The 20,655-nt window shown below is 48.9% G+C and overlaps 1 protein-coding gene across 1 annotated transcript in view; it reads right to left on the bottom strand.

Annotated features, from left to right (window-relative positions):
- Positions 1-20,655, bottom strand: part of aff3 (AF4/FMR2 family, member 3) — a 41,973-nt gene that overhangs the window by 12,270 nt on the left and 9,048 nt on the right. The window contains exons 5-12 of the mRNA XM_045206471.1: positions 19,263-19,467; positions 15,530-16,696; positions 14,381-15,283; positions 11,378-11,505; positions 10,732-10,992; positions 10,453-10,516; positions 9,822-9,958; positions 9,607-9,678 (exon numbers count right to left, since the gene is read on the bottom strand). Coding sequence (XP_045062406.1) covers positions 9,607-9,678; positions 9,822-9,958; positions 10,453-10,516; positions 10,732-10,992; positions 11,378-11,505; positions 14,381-15,283; positions 15,530-16,696; positions 19,263-19,467 — 2,937 coding nt within the window. The remainder of the gene's footprint in view (positions 1-9,606; positions 9,679-9,821; positions 9,959-10,452; positions 10,517-10,731; positions 10,993-11,377; positions 11,506-14,380; positions 15,284-15,529; positions 16,697-19,262; positions 19,468-20,655) is intronic.

Genomic DNA, 20,655 nt, shown 5'->3' with positions numbered 1-20,655 from the left:
TGACCCCATCCCCTCCTCTCTTCTCCAGACCATCTCCGGTGACCTTCTCCCCTACCTCACTTCGCTGATCAACTCATCCTTGACCGCTGGCCATGTCCCTTCCGTCTTCAAGAGAGCGAGAGTTGCACCCCTTCTCAAAAAACCAACACTCGATCCCACTGATGTCAACAACTACAGACCAGTATACCTTCTTTCTTTTCTTTCCAAAACTATTGAGCGTGCCGTCTTTAGCCAACTCTCTTGCTATCTCTCTCAGAATGACCTTCTTGATCCAAACCAGTCAGGTTTCAGGACTGGTCATTCAACTGAGACTGCTCTTCTCTGTGTCACGGAGGCTCTCCGCACTGCTAAAGCTAACTCTCTCTCCTCTGCTCTTGTCCTTCTAGACCTGTCTGCTGCCTTTGATACTGTGAACCATCAGATCCTCCTCTCCACCCTCTCCGAGCTGGGCATCTCCGGCGCGGCTCACTCCTGGATTGCGTCCTACCTGACCGGTCGCTCCTACCAAGTGGCGTGGCGAGAAGCTGTCTCCGCACCACGTGCTCTCACCACTGGTGTCCCTCAGGGCTCAGTTCTAGGCCCTCTCCTTTTCTCCCTATACACCAAGTCACTTGGCTCTGTCATATCCTCACATGGCCTCTCCTATCATTGCTACGCTGACGATACACAACTAATCTTCTCCTTTCCCCCTTCTGATAACCAGGTGGCGAATCGCATCTCTGCATGTCTGGCCGACATATCAGTATGGATGACGGATCACCACCTCAAGCTGAACCCTGGCAAGACGGAGCTGCTCTTCCTCCCGGGAAGGACTGCCCGTTCCATGATCTCGCCATCACGGTTGACAACTCCGTTGTGTCCTCCTCCCAGAGTGCGAAGAGCCTTGGCGTGACCCTGGACAACACCCTGTCGTTCTCCGCTAACATCAAGGCGGTGACCCGATCCTGCAGGTTCATGCTCTACAACATTCGGAGAGTACGACCCTGCCTTACACAGGAAGCGGCACAGGTCCTAATCCAGGCACTTGTCATCTCCCCGTCTGGATTACTGCAACTCGCTGTTGGCTGGGCTCCCTGCCTGTGCCATTAAACCCTACAACTCATCCAGAATGCCGCAGCCCGTCTGGTGTTCAACCTTCCCAAGTTCTCTCACGTCACCCCCTCCTCCGCACACTCCACTGGCTTCCAGTTGAAGCTCGCATCCGTTACAAGACCATGGTGCTTGCCTATGGAGCAGTGAGGGGAACGGCACCTCCGTACCTTCAGGCTCTGATCAGTCCCTACACCCAAACGAGGGCATTGCGTTCATCCACCTCTGGCCTGCTGGCTCCCCTTCCTCTGCGGAAGCATAGTTCCCGCTCAGCCCAGTCAAAACTGTTCGCTGCTCTGGCACCCCAATGGTGGAACAAGCTCCCTCACGACGCCAGGACAGTGGAGTCACTCACCACCTTCCGGAGACATTTGAAACCCCACCTCTTTAAGGAACACCTGGGATAGGATAAAGTAATCCTTCTACCCCCCCCCCCACAAAAAAAAATATATTTGTAAAGTGGTTATCCCACTGGCTATAGGGTGAATGCACCAATTTGTAAGTCGCTCTGGATAAGAGCGTCTGCTAAATGACGTAAATGTGCCCTTGAGCAAGGCACTTAACCCTAATTGCTCCTGTAAGTCGCTCTGGATAAGAGCGTCTGCTAAATGACTAAAATGTAAATGTAAATGTGTTAATGTTTGTGCAGTTTGAAAAAGTTAAGATTTACAGTGCCTTGCAAAAGTATTCCTCCCCCTTGGCGTTTTTCCTATTTTGTTGCATTACAACTGTCACGCCCTGACTCAGGGGACTCGTATATGTTGAGTCAGGGTGTGTATATTCTTTGTTATGTAGTATTTTCTATGTGGGATCTAGTATGTTTAGTTCTATGTTGGCCGGTGTGGTTCCCAATCAGAGGCAGCTGTCGCTCGTTGTCTCTGATTGGGAACCATACTTAGGCAGCCTATTGGCACTATTGAGTTGTGGGATCTTGTTCCGTGTAAGGTATGTTGTGTGTATCTACCTTAGGACTTCACGTTTCGTTTCGTTATTTGTTTTGTCGTGGTGTTTATTTGGTTTAATAAACATGTACGTATATCACGCTGCGCCTTGGTCTGACCCGTCATTCAACGAACGTGACAGAAGTTCCCACCAAACGAGGACCAAGCAGCGTGCCCAGGCGGAGCGAATAGCCATGTCACAGGTGGGCAAATTGTGGTCATGGGAGGAGATATTCGCGGGGAAAGGACCATGGGCTAAGGTAGATGCCCAGGCAGGAGAGGAGCAATGGCAACATGGAGGAGGCTGGTCGAGGAGGAAGCCAGAGAACAGCCCCAAGTACATTTTTTTGGGGGGCACACGGGGTGGTTGGCAGAGCCTAGGGTTAGAGCAGAGCCAACTCCTCGTACTGACGCGAGGAAGCGTATGACTGGGCAAGCTCCGTGTTATGCGGAGCTACGTACTGTGTCGCCAGTGCACCGGCACAGTCCTGTACGTCCTGTGCTTGCACCACGCACGTGCCGTGCGAAGATGGGCATCCAGCCAGGACGGGGTGTGCCGGCTCAACGCTCCTGGTCTCCAGTACGCCTCCTCGGTCCCGCATATCCTGCGCCAGTTCTACGAACTGTATCGCCAGTGCGCGTGCACAGCCCAGTGCGTCCTGTACTGATGCCTCACACATACTGTGCGGAAGTAGGCATTCAGCCAGGACGGGTTGTGCCAGCTCTCCGCTCCAGACCTCCAGTCCGCCTCCACAGTCCGGTACGGCCTGTTCCTGCTCCTCGCACCAAGCCAGTGGTGCGCGTCGCCAGCCCGGCCCGGCCTGTTCCTGCTCCTCGCACCAAGCCAGTGGTGCGCGTCGCCAGCCCGGCCCGGCCTGTTCCTGCTCCTCGCACCAAACCAGTGGTGCGCGTCGCCAGCCCGGCCTGGCCTGTTCCTGCTCCTCGCACCAAGCCAGTGGTGCGCGTCGCCAGCCCGGCCGGCCTGTTCCTGCTCCTCGCACCAAGCCAGCGGTGCGCGTCGCCAGCCCGGCCCGGCCTGTTCCTGCTCCTCGCACCAAGCCAGTGGTGCGCGTCGTCAGCCCGGCCCGGCCTGTTACTGTTCCTCGCACCAAACCAGTGGTACCGCGCCGCCAGCCCGGCCCGGCCTGTTCCTGCTCCTCGCACCAAGCCAGTGGTGCGCGTCGCCAGCCCGGCCCGGCCTGTTCCTGCTCCTCGCACCAAGCCAGTGGTGCGCGTCTCCAGTCCGGCCCGGCCTGTTCCTGCTCCTCGCACCAAGCCAGTGGTGTGCGTCGCCATCCCGGCCCGACCTGTTCCTGCTCCTCGCACCAAGCCAGTGGTGCGCGTCGCCAGCCCGGCCCGACCTGTTCCTGCTCCTCGCACCAGACCAGTGGTGCATTTGTCCAGTCCGGCACGGCCCGTGCCCGTTCCACCGGTGCCTGATCCAGCTCCGGTCAGCTGCTCCACTCCGGAGCCAGAGCAGTCCGCTCCACCGGTGCCTGATCCAACTCCGGTCAGCGGCTCCACTCCAGAGCCAGAGCAGTCCGCTCCACCGGGGTCTAGTCCAGCTCCGGTCAGCGGCTCCACTCCGGAGCCAGAGCAGTCCGCTCCACCGGTGCCAAGTCCAGCTCCGGTCAGCGGCTCCAGTCCAGACCATGACGTCAGCCCCTCTCCAGGTTCGGGGTCTCCCACACCAGGGTCCAGACAGGGCCTGGCGTATCGTGGGAGGAAGGAGAGGGGAAGCAGCGTGCCGAGGTCCAGACCAGACCAGGGGCGCAACAGGGAGGCGGAGAGTGAGAGGTCGTCACGCCCCGAGCCGGATCCGCCTCCGAGGCGGAATGCCCACCCGGCCCCTACCCTGTTATGTTTATGTTGTGCGGTCGGAGTCCGCACCTTTGGGGGGTACTGTCACGCCCTGACTCAGGGGACTCGTACAGTGGGGAGAACAAGTATTTGATACACTGCCGATTTTGCAGGTTTTCCTACTTACAAAGCATGTAGAGGGCTGTAATTTTTTATCATAGGTACACTTCAACTGTGAGAGACGGAATCTAAAACAAAAATCCAGAAAATCACATTGTATGATTTTTAAGTAATTAATTTGCATTTTATTGCATGACATAAGTATTTGATACATCAGAAAAGCAGAACTTAATTTTTTGGTACAGAAACCTTTGTTTGCAATTACAGAGATCATACGTTTCCTGTAGGTCTTGACCAGGTTTGCACACACTGCAGCAGGGATTTTGGCCCACTCCCTCCATACAGACCTTCTCCAGATCCTTCAGGTTTCGGGGGCTGTCGCTGGGCAATACAGACTTTCAGCTCCCTCCAAAGATTTTCTATTGGGTTCAGGTCTGGAGACTGGCTAGGCCACTCCAGGACCTTGAGATGCTTCTTACGGAGCCACTCCTTAGTTGCCCTGGCTGTGTGTTTCAGGTCGTTGTCATGCTGGAAGACCCAGCCACGACCCATCTTCAATGCTCTTACTGAGGGAAGGAGGTTGTTAGCCAAGATCTCGCGATACATGGCCCCATCCATCCTCCCCTCAATACGGTGCAGTCGTCCTGTCCCCTTTGCAGAAAAGCATCCCCAAAGAATGATGTTTCCACCTCCATGCTTCACGGTTGGGATGGTGTTCTTGGGGTTGTACTCATCCTTCTTCTTCCTCCAAACACGGCGAGTGGAGTTTAGACCAAAAAGCTCTATTTTTGTCTCATCAGACCACATGACCTTCTCCCATTCCTCCTCTGGATCATCCAGATGGTCATTGGTAAACTTCAGACGGGCCTGGACATGCGCTGGCTTGAGCAGGGGGACCTTGCGTGCGCTGCAGGATTTTAATCCATGACGGCGTAGTGTGTTACTAATGGTTTTCTTTGAGACTGTGGTCCCAGCTCTCTTCAGGTCATTGACCAGGTCCTGCCGTGTAGTTCTGGGCTGATCCCTCACCTTCCTCATGATCATTGATGCCCCACAAGGTGAGATCTTGCATGGAGCCCCAGACCGAGGATGATTGACCATCATCTTCAACTTCTTCCATTTTCTAATAATTGCGCCAACAGTTGTTGCCTTCTCACCAAGCTGCTTGCCTATTGTCCTGTAGCCCATCCCAGCCTTGTGCAGGTCTACAATTTTATCCCTGATGTCCTTACACAGCTCTCTGGTCTTGGCCATTGTGGAGAGGTTGGAGTCTGTTTGATTGAGTGTGTGGACAGGTGTCTTTTATACAGGTAACGAGTTCAAACAGGTGCAGTTAATATAGGTAATGAGTGGAGAACAGGAGGGCTTCTTAAAGAAAAACTAACAGGTCTGTGAGAGCCGGAATTCTTACTGGTTGGTAGGTGATCAAATACTTATGTCATGCAATAAAATGCAAATTAATTACTTAAAAATCATACAATGTGATTTTCTGGATTTTTGTTTTAGATTCCGTCTCTCACAGTTGAAGTGTACCTATGATAAAAATTACAGACCTCTACATGCTTTGTAAGTAGGAAAACCTGCAAAATCGGCAGTGTATCAAATACTTGTTCTCCCCACTGTACATGTTGTGTCAGGGTGTGTATATTATTTGTTATGTAGTATTTTCTATGTGGGATCTAGTATGTTTAGTTCTATGTTGGCCGGTGTGGTTCCCAATCAGAGGCAGCTGTCGCTCGTTGTCTCTGATTGGGAACCATACTTAAGCAGCCTATTGGCACTATTGAGTTGTGGGATCTTGTTCCGTGTAAGGTATGTTGTGTGTATCTACCTTAGGACTTCACGTTTCATTTCGTTTATTGTTTTGTTGTGTGTTTATTTAGTTGAATAAACATGTACGTATGTCACGCTGCGCCTTGGTCTGTCCCGTCATTAAACGAACGTGACAACAACCTGTAATTTAAATAGATTTTTATTTTTATTTCATGTACTGGACATACACAAAATAGTCCAGATTGGTGAAGTGAAATGAAAAAAATTACTTGTTTCAAAAAATTCTAAATAATAAATAACGGAAAGGTGGTGCGTGCATATGTATTCACCCCCTTTGCTATGAAGGCCTTAAATAAGATCTGGTGCAACCAATTACCTTCAGAAGTCACATAATTAGTTAAATAAAGTCCACCTGTATGCAATCTAAGTGTCAAATGATCTGTCACATGACCTCAGTATATATACACCTGTTCTGAAAAGCCCCAGCCTGCAACACCACTTAGCAAGGGCACCACCAAGCAAGCGGCACCATGAAGACCAAGGAGCTCTCCAAACAGGTCAGGGACAAAGTTGTGGAGAAGTACAGATCAGGGGTGGGTTATAAAAAAATATCAGAAACTTTGAACATCCCACGGAGCACAATTAAATCCATTATAAAAAAATGGAAAGAATATGGCACCACAACAAACCTGCCAAGAGAGGGCCGCCCACCAAAACTCACAGACCAGGCAAGGAGGGCATTAATCAGAGAGGCATCAAAGAGACCAAAGATAACCCTGAAGGAGCTGCAAAGCTCCACAGCGGAGATTGAGGTATCTGTCCATAGGACCACTTTAAGCCGTACACTCCACAGAGCTGGGCTTTACGGAAGAGTGGCCAGAAAAAAGCCATTGCTTGAATAAAAAAATAAGCAAACACGTTTGGTGTTCGCCAAAAGGCATGTGGGAGACTCCCCAAACATATGGAAGAAGGTAATCTGGTCAGATCAGACTAAAATTTAGTTTTTTGGAAAACGCTATGTCTGGCGCAAACCCAACACCTCTCATACCCAGAGGACACCATACCCACAGTGAAGCATGGTGGTGGCATCAACATGTTGTGGGGATGTTTTTCATCGGCAGGGACTGGGAAACTGGTCAGAATTGAAGGAATGATGGATGGCGCTAAACACAGGGAAATTCTTGAGGGAAACCTGTTTCAGTCTTCCAGAGATTTGAGACTGGGACGGAGGTTCACCTTCCAGCAGGACAATGACCCTAAGCATAATGCTAAAGCAACACTTGAGTGGTTTAAGGGGAAATATTTAAATGTCTTGGAATGGCCTAGTCAAAGCCCAGACCTCAATCCAATTGAGAATCTGTGGTATGACTTAAAGATTGCTGAACACCAATAGAACCCATCCAACTTGAAGGAGCTAGAGCAGTTTTGCCTTGAAGAATGGGCAAAATTCCCAGTGGCTAGATGTGCCAAGCTTATAGAGACATACCCCAACAAACTTTAAGCTGTAATTGCTGCAAAAGGTGGCTCTACAAAGTATTGACTTTGTGAGGGGGTGAATAGTTATGCACGCTAAAGTTTTCAGTTTTTTTGTGTTATTTCTTGTTTGTTTCACAAAAAAAATATTTTGCATCTTCAAAGTGGTAGGCATGTTGTGTAAATCAAATGATACAAAATTTTAATTCCAGGTTGTAAGGCAACAAAATAGGAAAAATGCCAAGGGGGGTGAATACTTTCACAAGCCACTGTAATTCATTTGAAATGTTTACAAAGTAGGCTAACTCAGCCACAATAGATTCCGCTCCCGAAAATGAACAACCAACTGTAAACTATTTAAAAAATCTAGAGCAGGGCGTTTAGGTTAGGTCCTTTTCTTAAACAGTCTCAACCTAATGTTGAATATGCAAGCAGATTTGACAAAAACAATCATGAATATGAGTGAAAGCCACGGTGAAAGCTATTGGAGATTATGGGGTTAGGTAGAGGCCTAGAAAGATGCTGGTTGCATGGAGTCCTAATCATGCAAATTAGTTGTTATTTCCGAAACACATACAGTGCATTCGGAAAGTATTCAGACCCCTTGACTTTTTCCACATTTTGTTACGTTACTGCCTTATTCTAAAATTGATTAAATTGTTTCCCCCCCCCCCACAATACCCCATAATGACAAAGCGAAAACAGGTTTTTCGAAATGTTTGCAAATGTATATACAAAAAAATACAAAAAATACTACCTTATTTACATTAGTATTCAGACCCTTTGCTATGAGACTCGAAATTGAGCTCAGGTGCATCCTGTTTCCATTGATCATCCTTGAGATGTTTCTACAAGTTGATTGGAGTCCACCTGTGGTAAATTGATTGGACATGATTTGGAAAGGCACACACCTGTCTATATAAAGTTCCACAGTTGACAGTGCATGTCAGAGCAAAACCCAAGCCATGATTTTGAAGGAATTGTCCGTAGAGCCCCGAGAGAGGATTGTGTCGAGGCACAGATCTGGGGAAGGGTACCAAAACGTTCTGCAGCATTGAAGGTCCCCAAGAACACAGTGGCCTCCATCATTCTTAAATGGAACAAGTTTGGAACCACCAAGAATCTTCCTAGAGCTGGCCGCCCGGCCAAACTGAGCAACCGGGGGAGAAGGGCCTTGGTAAGGGAGGTGACCAAGAACACGATGGTCAATCTGACAGAGCTCCAGAGTTCCTCTGTGGAGATGGGAGAACATTTCAGAAGGACAACCATCTCTGCAGCACTCCACCAATCAGGCCTTTATGGTAGAGTGGGCACACGGAAGCCACTCCTCAGTAAAAGGCGCATGACAGCAGCTTGGAGTTTGCCAAAAGGCACCTAAAGGACTCTCAGACCATGAGAAACAAGATTCTCTGGTCCTGATGAAACCAAGATTGAACTCTTTGGCCTGAATGCCAAGCGTCACGTCTGGAGGAAACCTGGCACCATCCCTACGGTAAAGCATGGTGGTGGCAGCATCATGTTGTGGGGATGTTTTTCAGCGGCAGGTACTGGGAGACTAGTCAGGATCGAGGGAAAGTTGAACGGAGCAAAGTACAGAGAGATCCTTGATGAAAACCTGCTCCAGAGCGCTCAGGACCTCAGACTGGGGTGAAGGTTCACCTTCCAACAGGACAACAACCCTAAGCACACAGCCAAGACAACGCAAGAGTGGCTTCAGGACAAGTCTCTGAATGTCCTTGAGTGACCCAGCCAGAGCCCGGAAATGAACCCTAATCGAACATCTCTGGAGAGATGCTCCCCATCCAACCTGGCAGGGCTTGAGAGGATCTGCAGAGAAGAATGGGAGAAACTCCCCAAATACAGGTGTGCCAAGCTTGTAGCGTCATACCCAAGTAGACTTGAGGCTGTAATCGCTGCCAAAGATGCTTCAACAAAGTCCTGAGTAAAGGGTCTGAATACTTTTGTAAATGTGATATGTCCGTTTTTATTTTTAATAAATGTGCAAACATTTCTAAAAGCCTGTCTTTGCTTTGTCATTATGGGGTATTGTGTGTAGATTGATGAGGGAAAAAAACACAATTTAATCAATTTTAGAATAAGGCTGTAACGTAACAAAATGTGGAAAAAGTCAAGGGGTCTGAATATTTTCAGAATGCACTGTAAATAGACCAGATATAGTTGACATTAAATTGAATACTTAAATTGCCACTAAAACTGTCTGGATTCCATTGATTTTCCAGATCTTATTAAACAATGGTTTATGTTCTATAATTCAGCCAATATTTGATGGAATTTAACATAAAAAACTATCTTATTCCATTATGCAGCTCTTACTGTACACATACATGTACATACATCAGAACTGTATAATAAATAAAAATTTGACGACTGTTGCTAGTGACATACGTACCACAGTACGGCCAACTGTTTGTCTTCCTGTCTGGCCCCAGGGCCAGAGTGGTTCTTCAACCTCATGGCATACCTGACAACCACAGAGGATCACTGTTAAAGTGTGTGTGTGTGTGTGTGTGTGTTTGTTTGTGTGTGTGTGTACATGTGTGTTTGTGTGTGTGCACGTGGGTGTTTGTGTGTGTGTGTGTGAGTGTGGCTGTGTGTGTATCTCACCTGATGAGCTCTACTGTCTCTGTGTACATGGTATAGGGAGACTTGGCCTCCAGCGGCCCCTCCTCCATAGCTTTGCCACACTCCATGAAGGAGAGAGCAGCATCTACATAGTTCACTGCCTTCCCCAGCTTATCCACCTGAGAGAGAGAGAGAGAGAGAGAGAGAGAGAGAGAGAGAGAGAGAGAGAGAGAGAGAGAGAGAGAGAGAGAGAGAGAGAGAGAGAGAGAGAGAGAGAGAGAGAGAGAGAGAGAGAGAGAGAGAGAGAGAGAGAAAAAGACAGAAAGAAAGAAAGACAGATGTGATATGTGAGATAAAAAAGGTTGGGCGAGATGAGACCTCTCTAGCCACTTAATCAAGTAATTTCATGACAGGGTCCTTATCTTAAACCATCTGTAAAGTTGTACTAATTGTCCTAGACATCTTTTAAAAAGTCTTAACTGTCCTATTTCAGTGTTAGAACAGTCCCTCTGGTCCTGACCAAGTCCTAACCCAGTCCTAACCCAGTCCTAACCCAGTCCTAACCCAGTCCTGACCCAGTCCTAACCTAGTCCTGACCCAGTCCTAACCCAGTCCTAACCCAGTCCTGACCCAGTCCTAACCCAGTCCTGACCCAGCCCTGAGCCAGTCTCACCATGGCATCTGCACGGTGCTTCATCCTCTTCGCCTCATGCATGTAGTACTCAGCATGGTGTGGGCTAGAGAGGGATGGAGAGAGAGAGAGAGAGAGAGAGAGAGAGAGAGAGAGAGAGAGAGAGAGAGAGAGAGAGAGAGAGAGACGGAGTAAATAGTAAAGATCAGACACATTATTACTGTGTGGTAGCTACTGACTGCTTCTGGTGGTATAGGTTTGGCTGTAGAATGTGGTCATGAGGACTGAAAGTGGTCTAATTTCAGTAATTCAGTCACTCACGGTTCATGGTTGAGTACAGTTCCTCTCTGGCTCCCTGCCCGTCGCAAAGGAGGTCCCCAGGATTCACACTTGGGCGGGGGCTGCCCTGACACACCTACACACTCCACCTCCATCTTAGCATGAGTCCTGGGCATCTCACTGTTTGTGTAGTGCTGCTCTGGGGGCTGTGTTATGATGGGGGGCTTGGTGGGGTCCGGGGTGTCAGAGAGAGGGGACAGGGGGGACAGTGGCCTCTTACTGTCCAGGTAGTCCTCCAAGAACCTGCTCACACATACACCCCCCCAAGGACACAGTCAGTACTTTTTACAGTGTGTATGTGTGTATGAGTGTTTTGTGTGTGAGAGTGTGTATAAGTGTGTATGAGAGTGTGTATAAGTGTGTATGCTAGTGTGTATAAGTGTGTAGGAGGGTGTGTATAAGTGTGTATGAGAGTGTTTATAAGTGTGTATGAGAGTGTGTATAAGTGTGTATGAGAGTGTGTCTAAGTGTGTTTGAGAGTGTGTATAAGTGTGTATGAGAGTGTTTATAAGTGTGTATGAGAGTGTTTATAAATGTGTATGAGAGTGTTTATAAATGTGTATGAGAGTGTGTATAAGTGTGTATGAGAGTGTGTATAAATGTGTATGATTGTGTGTTCCAGTCTCACCCGTTGTGTCTGGCATCTGAGTGGGGGTCTAGACGTCTGTTAGCTGTAGACTCTGTGTGGGCTGAGGGGCCGTTGGTGTGGGAGTTCCTCCTCTTACTCTCTCTGTGGTGCTGGACTCCATTCTCTGACTGGGAGGAAACACACACATTATGGCTGAACCACGGATACCAGGCTATTATAGTTCAAAAGCAACAGTGATGGACACCAGGCTAATATAGTTCTAAAGCAACAGTGATGGACACCAGGCTATTATAGCTCTAAAGCAACAGTGATGGACACCAGGCTATTATAGTTCTAAAGCAACAGTGATGGACACCAAGCTATTATAGTTCTAAAGCAACAGTGATGGACACCAGGCTATTAAAGTTCTAAAGCAACAGTGATGGACACCAGGCTATTATAGTTCTAAAGCAACAGTGATGGACACCAGGCTATTGTAGTTCTAAAGCAACAGTGATGGACACCAGGCTAATATAGTTCTAAAGCAACAGTGATGGACACCAGGCTAATATAGTTCTAAAGCAACAGTGATGGACACCAGGCTATTATAGTTCTAAAGCAACAGTGATGGACACCAGGCTATTATAGTTCTAAAGCAACAGTGATGGACACCAGGCTATTATAGTTCTAAAGCAACAGTGATGGACACCAAGCTATTATAGTTCTAAAGCAACAGTGATGGACACCAGGCTATTATAGTTCTAAAGCAACAGTGATGGACACCAGGCTATTATAGTTCTAAAGCAACAGTGATGGACACCAAGCTATTATAGTTCTAAAGCAACAGTGATGGACACCAGGCTATTGTAGTTCTAAAGCAACAGTGATGGACACCAAGCTATTATAGTTCTAAAGCAACAGTGATGGACACCAGGCTATTATAGTTCTAAAGCAACAGTGATGGACACCAGGCTATTATAGTTCTAAAGCAACAGTGATGGACACCAGGCTATTATAGTTCTAAAGCAACAATGATGGACACCAGGCTATTGTAGTTCTAAAACAACAGTGATGGACACCAGGCTATTATAGTTCTAAAGCAACAGTGATGGACACCAGGCTATTATAGTTCTAAAGCAACAGTAATGTACACCAAGCTATTGTAGTTCTAAAGCAACAGTGATGTACACCAGGCTATTATAGTTCTAAAGCAACAGTGATGGACACCAGGCTATTATAGTTCTAAAGCAACAGTGATGGACACCAGGCTATTATAGTTCTAAAGCAACAGTGATGGACACCAGGCTATTGTAGTTCTAAAGCAACAGTGATGGACACCAGGCTAATATAGTTCTAAAGCAACAGTGATGGACACCAGGCTATTATAGTTATAAAGCAACAGTGATGGACACCAGGCTATTATAGTTCTAAAGCAACAGTGATGGACACCAGGCTATTATAGTTCTAAAGCAACAGTGATGGACACCAGGCTATTGTAGTTCTAAAGCAACAGTGATGGACACCAGGCTATTATAGTTCTAAAGCAACAATGATGGACACCAGGCTATTATAAACTCAGCAAAACAAACATCCTCTCACTGTCAACTGCGTTTATTTTCAGCAAACTTAACATGTGTAAATATTTGTATGAACATAACAAGATTCAACAACTGAGACATTAACTGAACAAGTTCCACAGGCATGTGACTAACAGAAATTGAATAATGTGTCCCTGAACAAAGGGGGAATCAAAATTAAAAGTAACAGTCAGTATCTGGGGTGGCCACCAGCTGCATTAAGTACTGGAGTGCATCTCCTCCTCATGGACTGCACCAGATTTGCCAGTTCTTGCTGTGAGATGTTACCCCACTCTTCCACCAAGGCACCTGCAAGTCCCCGGACATTTCTGGGGGGAATGACCCTAGCCCTCACCCTCCGATCCAACAGGTTCCAGACGTGCTCAATGGGATTGAGATCCGGGCTCTTCTCTGGCCATGGCAGAACACTGACATTCCTGTCTTGCAGGAAATCACACACAGAACAAGCAGTATGGCTGGTGGCATTGTCATGCTGGAGGGTCATGTCAGGATTAGCCTGCAGGAAGGGTACCACATGAGGGAGGAGGATGTCTTCCCTGTAACGCACAGCGTTGAGATTGCCTGCAATGACAACAAGCTCAGTCCGATGATGCTGTGACACACCGCTCCAGACCATGACGGACCCTCCACCTCCAAATCGATCCCGCTCCAGAGTACAGGCCTCGGTGTAACGCTCATTCCTTCAACGATAAACGCGAATCCGACCATCACCCCTGGTGAGACAAAACCGTGACTCGTCAGTGAAGAGCACTTTTTGCCAGTCCTGTCTGGTCCAGCGACGGTGGGTTTGTGCCCATAGGCGACGTTGTTGCCGGGGATGTCTAGTGAGGACCTGCCTTACAACAGGCCTACAAGCCTGTTGTGGACAGTCTGAGCAATGATGGAGGGATTGTGTGTTCCTGGTGTAACTCGGGCAGTTGTTGTTTCCATCCTGTACCTGTCCCGCAGGTGTGATGTTTGGATGTACCGATCCTGTGCAGGTGTTGTTACACGTGGTCTGCCACTGTGAGGACGATCAGCTGTCCGTCCTGTCACCCTGTAGCGCTGTCTTAAGCATCTCACAGTACGGACATTGCAATGTATTGCCCTGGCCACATCTGCAGTCCTCAGGCACATTCACGCAGATGAGCAGGGACCCTGGGCATCTTTCTTTTGGTGTTTTTCAGAGTCAGTAGAAAAGCCTCTTTAGTGTCCTAAGTTTTCATAACTGTGACCTTAATTGCCTACCGTCTGTAAACTGTTAGTGTCCTAACGACTGTTCCTCAGGTGCATGTTCATTAATTGTTTATGGTTAATTGGGAAACAGTGTTTAAACCCTTTACAATGAAGATCTGTGAAGTTATTTGGATTTTTACGATTTATCTTTGAAAGACAGGGTCCTGAAAAGGGGACATTTCTTTTTTTGCTGAGTTTCGCTTGCTTACACTCAAGGTATGAAGAGAAAAAGAGAAGGAATGTGTGTTACCTTGCGTTTCCTCCTGCTGTCTCCTCCCTCTGTCTCGGGGGTGTATAGGTGTCTCATGGCCTCTTTTTGCTTGGAAGAGGAAGAGGAGGAGGAAGAGGAGGGATGTTTGTGAAAGGCTGGGGTGTCTGTCGTAGTGTCAGGCACTCTGTTGAGCAGGGAGAGGTCTAACTGCACCACCAGATTCCTCAGGCCTCGATGGGAGGCTGGGGCCTGTTCACTACGCCCAAACGGGACCAGGGTGTAGAGTTTCTGCTTTCCCTGGCTCTGCGGCCCCTGGCCTTGGTTGGATGTGGCAGTGCCCCTGGGGTAGAGCACTCCAGGCCTGCTGTCTGCAGGCCTCCCCGGGCCCTGGTGCCCTCTCCTGGGGATAGGACGCTGGCTGGACGTGGAGTCGGCTGGGACTTTGGCGACGTTGGGAGGCAGACTGGGCTCAGAGTCGGACTCTGATGATGAAGAGGAGGAAGACGAGGAATCTGTGGGAGGGATGACAGGAGTGGGGGAGGAGGGCGATGGCGGAAGGGAAGGGTCCGGCTGAGACTCTCTATCTTCCTCCTCACTCTTCCTCCTCCTCTTTTTCTTGGTCCCGTGGCGTTGTGGATCGATGGGATTGCGGTGTCGCTCGCTGTTGGTGTGAGGTCTTTGCTTGGGCTGGACCGCCTGCCATTCACCTCTCTGCTGCTGCGGTTGTTTCTTCCTCCTCCTCCTCTTCTCCTCCCTCTCTCTCTCCTCCCTCCTCCTCTTTCTCTCCTCTACGTCCTCTTCCTCCTCTTCCTCTGAGCTCTGGATCCAGGGGCGTCTTAGCAACTTCTCCTCCGCCAGTCTTCGCTCTCCCTTTCTTTCCCCCTTTCTTTCCTTCTGTTTCTCCCCCTGCCTCTTTCCCTCTTTCTCCCCCTGCCTCACTCCCTGTTTTCCCTGTTTCTCCCCCTGCCTCACTCCCTGTTTTCCCTGTTTCTCCCCCTGCCTCTCTCCCTGTTTCTCCCCCTGCCTCGCTCCCTGTTTCTCCCCCTGCCTCTCTCCCTGTTTCTCCCCCTGCCTCACTTCCTGTTTCTCCCCCTGCCTCTCTCCCTGTTTCTCTGCCTGTCTCTCTACATTACTCCCCTCCCTTCCCTCTGTCTGCCTGTCTGCCTTCCTCTCTCTCTGGTTGTCCACCTCCCGCTCTCTCTCCCTGGATTGGGGCTTCCTCTGCGGAGGCTTTGTGTGGGGAGAAGGGGCCTCCCGGGACTTGACTTTGGGTCTAGGACTAGGGCTTGATCTAGAGCTAGGCCCAGAACCAGCTTTGGAGATAGGCCGAGAATGTGGCTTGGTGCTCGATTTGGAACTGTCACCAATTCTGCTGCTGGTCTCTCTGCTTGGGTCTGTGGCAGGTAAGGTCTTGGCCCCTGGTGTGGGACTGGGACTGGTACTGAGGCTGGTTGTCAAACCAGGCCCAAACTTGGGCCTGTGGTTGGAGTTGGAATTGTGGCTGAGTCTGCTACTCTCCTTGGGCCTTTGTCCAGAGGTTGATGGGTGTTGGCTGGTTTTGAGGGCAAGGATGGGGTTGTGTTTCAAATTAGACCGAGAATGAAGCCTGGGACTGGAGTTGGGACTAGGCCTGGGTCTGGGTCTGTGGCTCAGCTCAGTGCTCAGAGCAGGTGCTGCCTTGGCTGTGTTCTTGGGAGTGGGAACAGACTGGCTCTGTGTGGGTTTAGGCCTGGAGCTGTGCTGAAGCGGAGGCTGGGGAGAGGAACTGTGCCTCAGTTTGCTCTTGGGCTCAATGCTGGGAGCAGGTGCGATCCTGATTTTGGGTCTATGGCTCGGGCTGATTGTTAGGCTAGGCCGCTTGAGAGGCCTGATGCTTTCCTGATGAAGACTCCGAACCTGAGGATAGTGACGGGAGCTAGACTGAGTAAGGCTAGGACTAGGACTCCTAGGGGGGTGCCGGGGTATGGGGCTAGGGCTGCGGCTGGCTCTGGGGCTGAGGCAGGGGCTCGGACAGACACTGGGGACCGGGCTAGGGATGGGGCTGTGTCTTGGGCTGGGGCTAGGGCAAGGACTGGGACAGGGGCTACAGCCAGGGCTAGGCCGAGGGCTATGCCTGGGGCTGTAGTTGAAGTGTGGGCTGGGAACAGGGCTCTGGCTGGGACTGTAGTCCTCTCTGGTCCCCCAGAATCTGGCCGGAGACGGGGCTCCGTGGGGGTCTGGGGAGGGCGAGCTGTGCTCTGTAGCTCTCTGGGCGTGGTCGCGGTTGCTGGAATCCTGGTCCCAGGAGAAGGATTTTTTTCTGACTTTCTTCAGCCACTTATCCAGCTGCCACTGAGTGGTGGAGGGGTGATCTGTCTGAGAAAACAGAGAGAGGAGGATGAGAGGATGGAGAGGGATGACAGATTTAAGGAGAGAGGGATGACAGATTTAAGGAGAGAGGGATGAATGGAGAAACAGTCCGGTAGGAACAGCAAAGGAGAGAGATCATGCTTTTTGTGATGAACAAGTCAGTTTGACTTGCAGAAAGTGATTGAACTATATTCAATCAAAACAGTGGTTAAGCCAAAAACAACAATCTTCCTGAGCAGTGAGACATACTATTTATAAATATGCAGATTAGCTTTTTCCCACAAAAATATTGATATGTTGAATGGCCAGTGCAAGATTATTATTTTATTTTTATTAAAGAAAACGATATGTTTAATAAAGCTGTGTAAGGAGGGAAAAGATGAGGAAAGAAGGAAGAGGAGGGTCTGTCATATGCTCACTCTTTTCTGTGAAGAGAGAGAGCGAGAGAGAGAGAGAGAGAGAGAGAGAGAGAGAGAGAGAGAGAGAGAGAGAGAGAGAGAGAGAGAGAGAGAGAGAGAGAGAGAGAGAGAGAGAGAGAGAGAGAGATTCTGAGGGGGAGGGAGGGATAGAGTATGGAATGAGAGAGGGTAGAATAAGATGAGAGAGGAAGTGACAGTGACAGGAGTAAACAATAGATTCCTTGAAAAAATATGACACACATTGGAATATTTCAAAACACACAACACACACTCAAAACCATACAAACAGTACCCACACACATTACTCACTCACAGTTCCAGCTTCATTCTTATCACCACGGTCAAAACTGAAATGTTCTAAACTGTTCTAATCTACACTGCACACGTACATTAAAACAACACACTGTCAAAACTACCACTCGTTCAACCATAGTCCACTTTAATTTGGCCACTTCTTCAACCCTCCTTCCTTTTCTACTACCACTGGAATCTACACACATCTGCCCTGACAGAGGATACCCCCCCCACACACACACACACACACTGGCTGTTTATTCTGCCTAACAACTCACTCATTAATCCAGATTGAACAGACTAGCTGTGTATTCTGCCATAACAACTCTCTCATTAATCCAGAAAGAACAGAAGAGAGTTTTAAAAAGAAGAGGATATACTCACTGGTGGAGTGCACAATTACTTTCCTGCTCTCTCTCTCTTTTCTCTCTTTTTTCCTGTCCCCCTCTCTCTCTCCCTCTCTCTCTCCCTCTCTCTCTCCCACTCTCTCTCCCTCTCTCTCTCCCTCTCTCCAGTAGCGAATTTAAACTAGTCCTCTACTCAAACACTGCCTCCTCCCAGGTCACGCCCCCTCCCAGGTCACGCCCCCCCCCCAGGTCACGCCCCCCTTCCCTCTTTCCCTCACCCTCTTTTCCAGAGAAGACACTGCATCTCTTGTACCCTCTCTGCCCCCTCCCAACCTCCCTCCCTCTAACTGGAACTCTGGAGCGCTGTTGCCAACCCCTCCTCGGGAGACACTATAACGCTCAACGTAGATTAAAAACACATGGGGCTCCCACCCCCGCACCACCACTCTCACTCCCACCACCTCTATAGGGGCCTGATATCCGGCATGAATAGAGCCAGCTATGGTCATACAGACACACAGGGCCTTCCATTCATACAGGCAGGAGAAGCAGGTTTCCCCTACTCAACTCTCTCTGCATAGCTAACCTACACCCCTAACTGCTGTCCCCCTCCATCGACAATAACCCCCACCGCCTCCTCAAATACGGACCTATTTTACACCGCTGCTTATGGACAGACCTCTCGCTCTCTCTCTCTCTCTCTGTTCTGTCTATAGGCAGCAGTGTAATAGATCTTTATAGGTCTCTCTCTTTACTGGGTATTTACATGCTTGTAATAAAATAAAATAAATTATTATTATTACATGCTTGTAACTCACTGCCAATGAAACTGCCATTTTAAAGTTAGTCTTACCTTTACTTTAGTGTAAGCTAGTGTAGCAGTCTGTTGGGTATTAGTGTGGGAGAGACTATCATGCTAACTACTAACGCAATGTTAGCGTGAAACCGAATCTCCGGGACTCCCACCTCCCGTGGACTTTCCTATTTGGGACTGGGCTTGTTGACATGACACCCAGACTCTAATTCCTACAGCAACTCCCCTCACCCTGCCTCACCCTGCCCTTCTCCCCCTGCATACCCCTCCCCCTGCTTCCTCACCCTGACTCACCCCCTCTCCCTCACCCCCTCCCCCAGAGAGAGAGAGAGAATTTGAAATGAGGGGAGGCAGAGAGTAAAAGGGTGGAAGAGGCTAAAGGGAGAGAGAGAAATATCCATAAAGAGAGAAAATGAGAAATGCCATGAGAGAGAAAGGTAGCTAAATAGAGAGAGATATGGTATACATACAGAAAGACAGCAGTGTGACAGACAGACAGACAGCAGTGTGACAGACAGACAGACAGACAGCAGTGTGACAGACAGACAGACAGACAGCAGTGTGACAGACAGACAGACAGACTGCAGTGTGACAGACAGACAGACAGACAGACAGACAGACAGCAGTGTGACAGACAGACAGACAGCAGTGTGACAGACAGACAGCAGTGTGACAGACAGTGATTGTGGTGGTACTACCTCCTCAGTGCAGCTGAGAGACTGAGTGTCGGTGGGTGTCCCAGGATCGGAGTGTGTTTCTGGGCTGGGGCTACGGGAGCGATGGCTACTGCTCTCCTCCTCCGACTCACTGGAGGAGTCTGAGCCTGAAGAGTTGGAGCCTGAAGAGTCGGAGCTGGAACGTCTCACCCTCCCACCATGTGTGTGTGTGTGCTGCTCCGACAGACTGTCAATCAACAAACACAAACACCAAAAAGGGGTCAGCTTACACACAGATGCACGAGTACGCACAAACACGCACAGTTGCACGAACACACACACAAACAATTAGTGCGCACTCAAACTCGTTGGCCCTCTTCATTAGTCACTATCAGTGTGTGTCTGTGTCTGTTTAAGAGTGACCAGGAGAGAGAAACATGGGTTGGTCTACCATCCAACTGTCATATTCCACACATCCAGACCTTTCATATCGCTTCCACACACACACGCACGCACGCACACACACACACACACACACACACACACACACACACACACACAAATCAAATCATCAAAATGAAATCACGTTTTATTTGTCACATGCGCCGAATAGAACAGGTGTAGACTTTACTGTGAGCCCTTTCCCAACAACGCAGAGTTAAAAAGTAAGAAAAATTAACTAAATAAAAAAAAGGAAATAGTAATAATAGAACAATAAAATAACTATAACGAAGCTTTATACAAGGAGTACCGGTAACGAGTCAATGTGCAGGGGTACCAGGTATTCAAGGTAACTGAGGTAGAGGTAGTCAAGATAACTGAGGTAGAGGTAGTCAAGGTAACTGAGGTAGAGGTAGTCAAGGTAACTGAGGTTGAGGTAGAGGTAGTCAAGGTAACTGAGGTAGAGGTAGTCAAGGTAACTGAGGTAGAGGTAGTCAAGGTAACTGAGGTAGAGGTAGTCAAGATAACTGAGGTAGAGGTAGTCAAGATAACTGAGGTAGAGGTAGTCAAGATAACTGAGGTAGAGGTAGTCAAGGTAACTGAGGTAGAGGTAGTCAAGGTAACTGAGGTAGAGGTAGTCAAGGTAACTGAGGTAGAGGTAGTCAAGATAACTGAGGTAGAGGTAGTCAAGATAACTGAGGTAGAGGTAGTCAAGGTAACTGAGGTAGAGGTAGTCAAGGTAACTGAGGTGAGGTCATAATGGGGGTAGAGGTAGTCAAGGTAACTGAGGTAGAGGTAGTCAAGGTAACTGAGGTAGAGGTAGTCAAGGTAACTGAGGTAGAGGTAGTCAAGATAATTGAGGTAGAGGTAGTCAAGGTAACTGAGGTAGTATGTACATGTACTGTGGGTAGGGGTAAATGTGACTAGGCAATCAGGATAGATACACGCACACACAGACACACACACACACACACACGCAATGCAGTAGACACAT

This window comes from Coregonus clupeaformis, chromosome 23 (genome assembly GCF_020615455.1).
Source record: "Coregonus clupeaformis isolate EN_2021a chromosome 23, ASM2061545v1, whole genome shotgun sequence".
Classification (NCBI taxonomy): domain Eukaryota; kingdom Metazoa; phylum Chordata; class Actinopteri; order Salmoniformes; family Salmonidae; genus Coregonus; species Coregonus clupeaformis.
The sequence above is the reverse complement of the archived record's forward strand: the minus strand, read 5'-3'. Positions and strand labels throughout refer to the sequence as shown.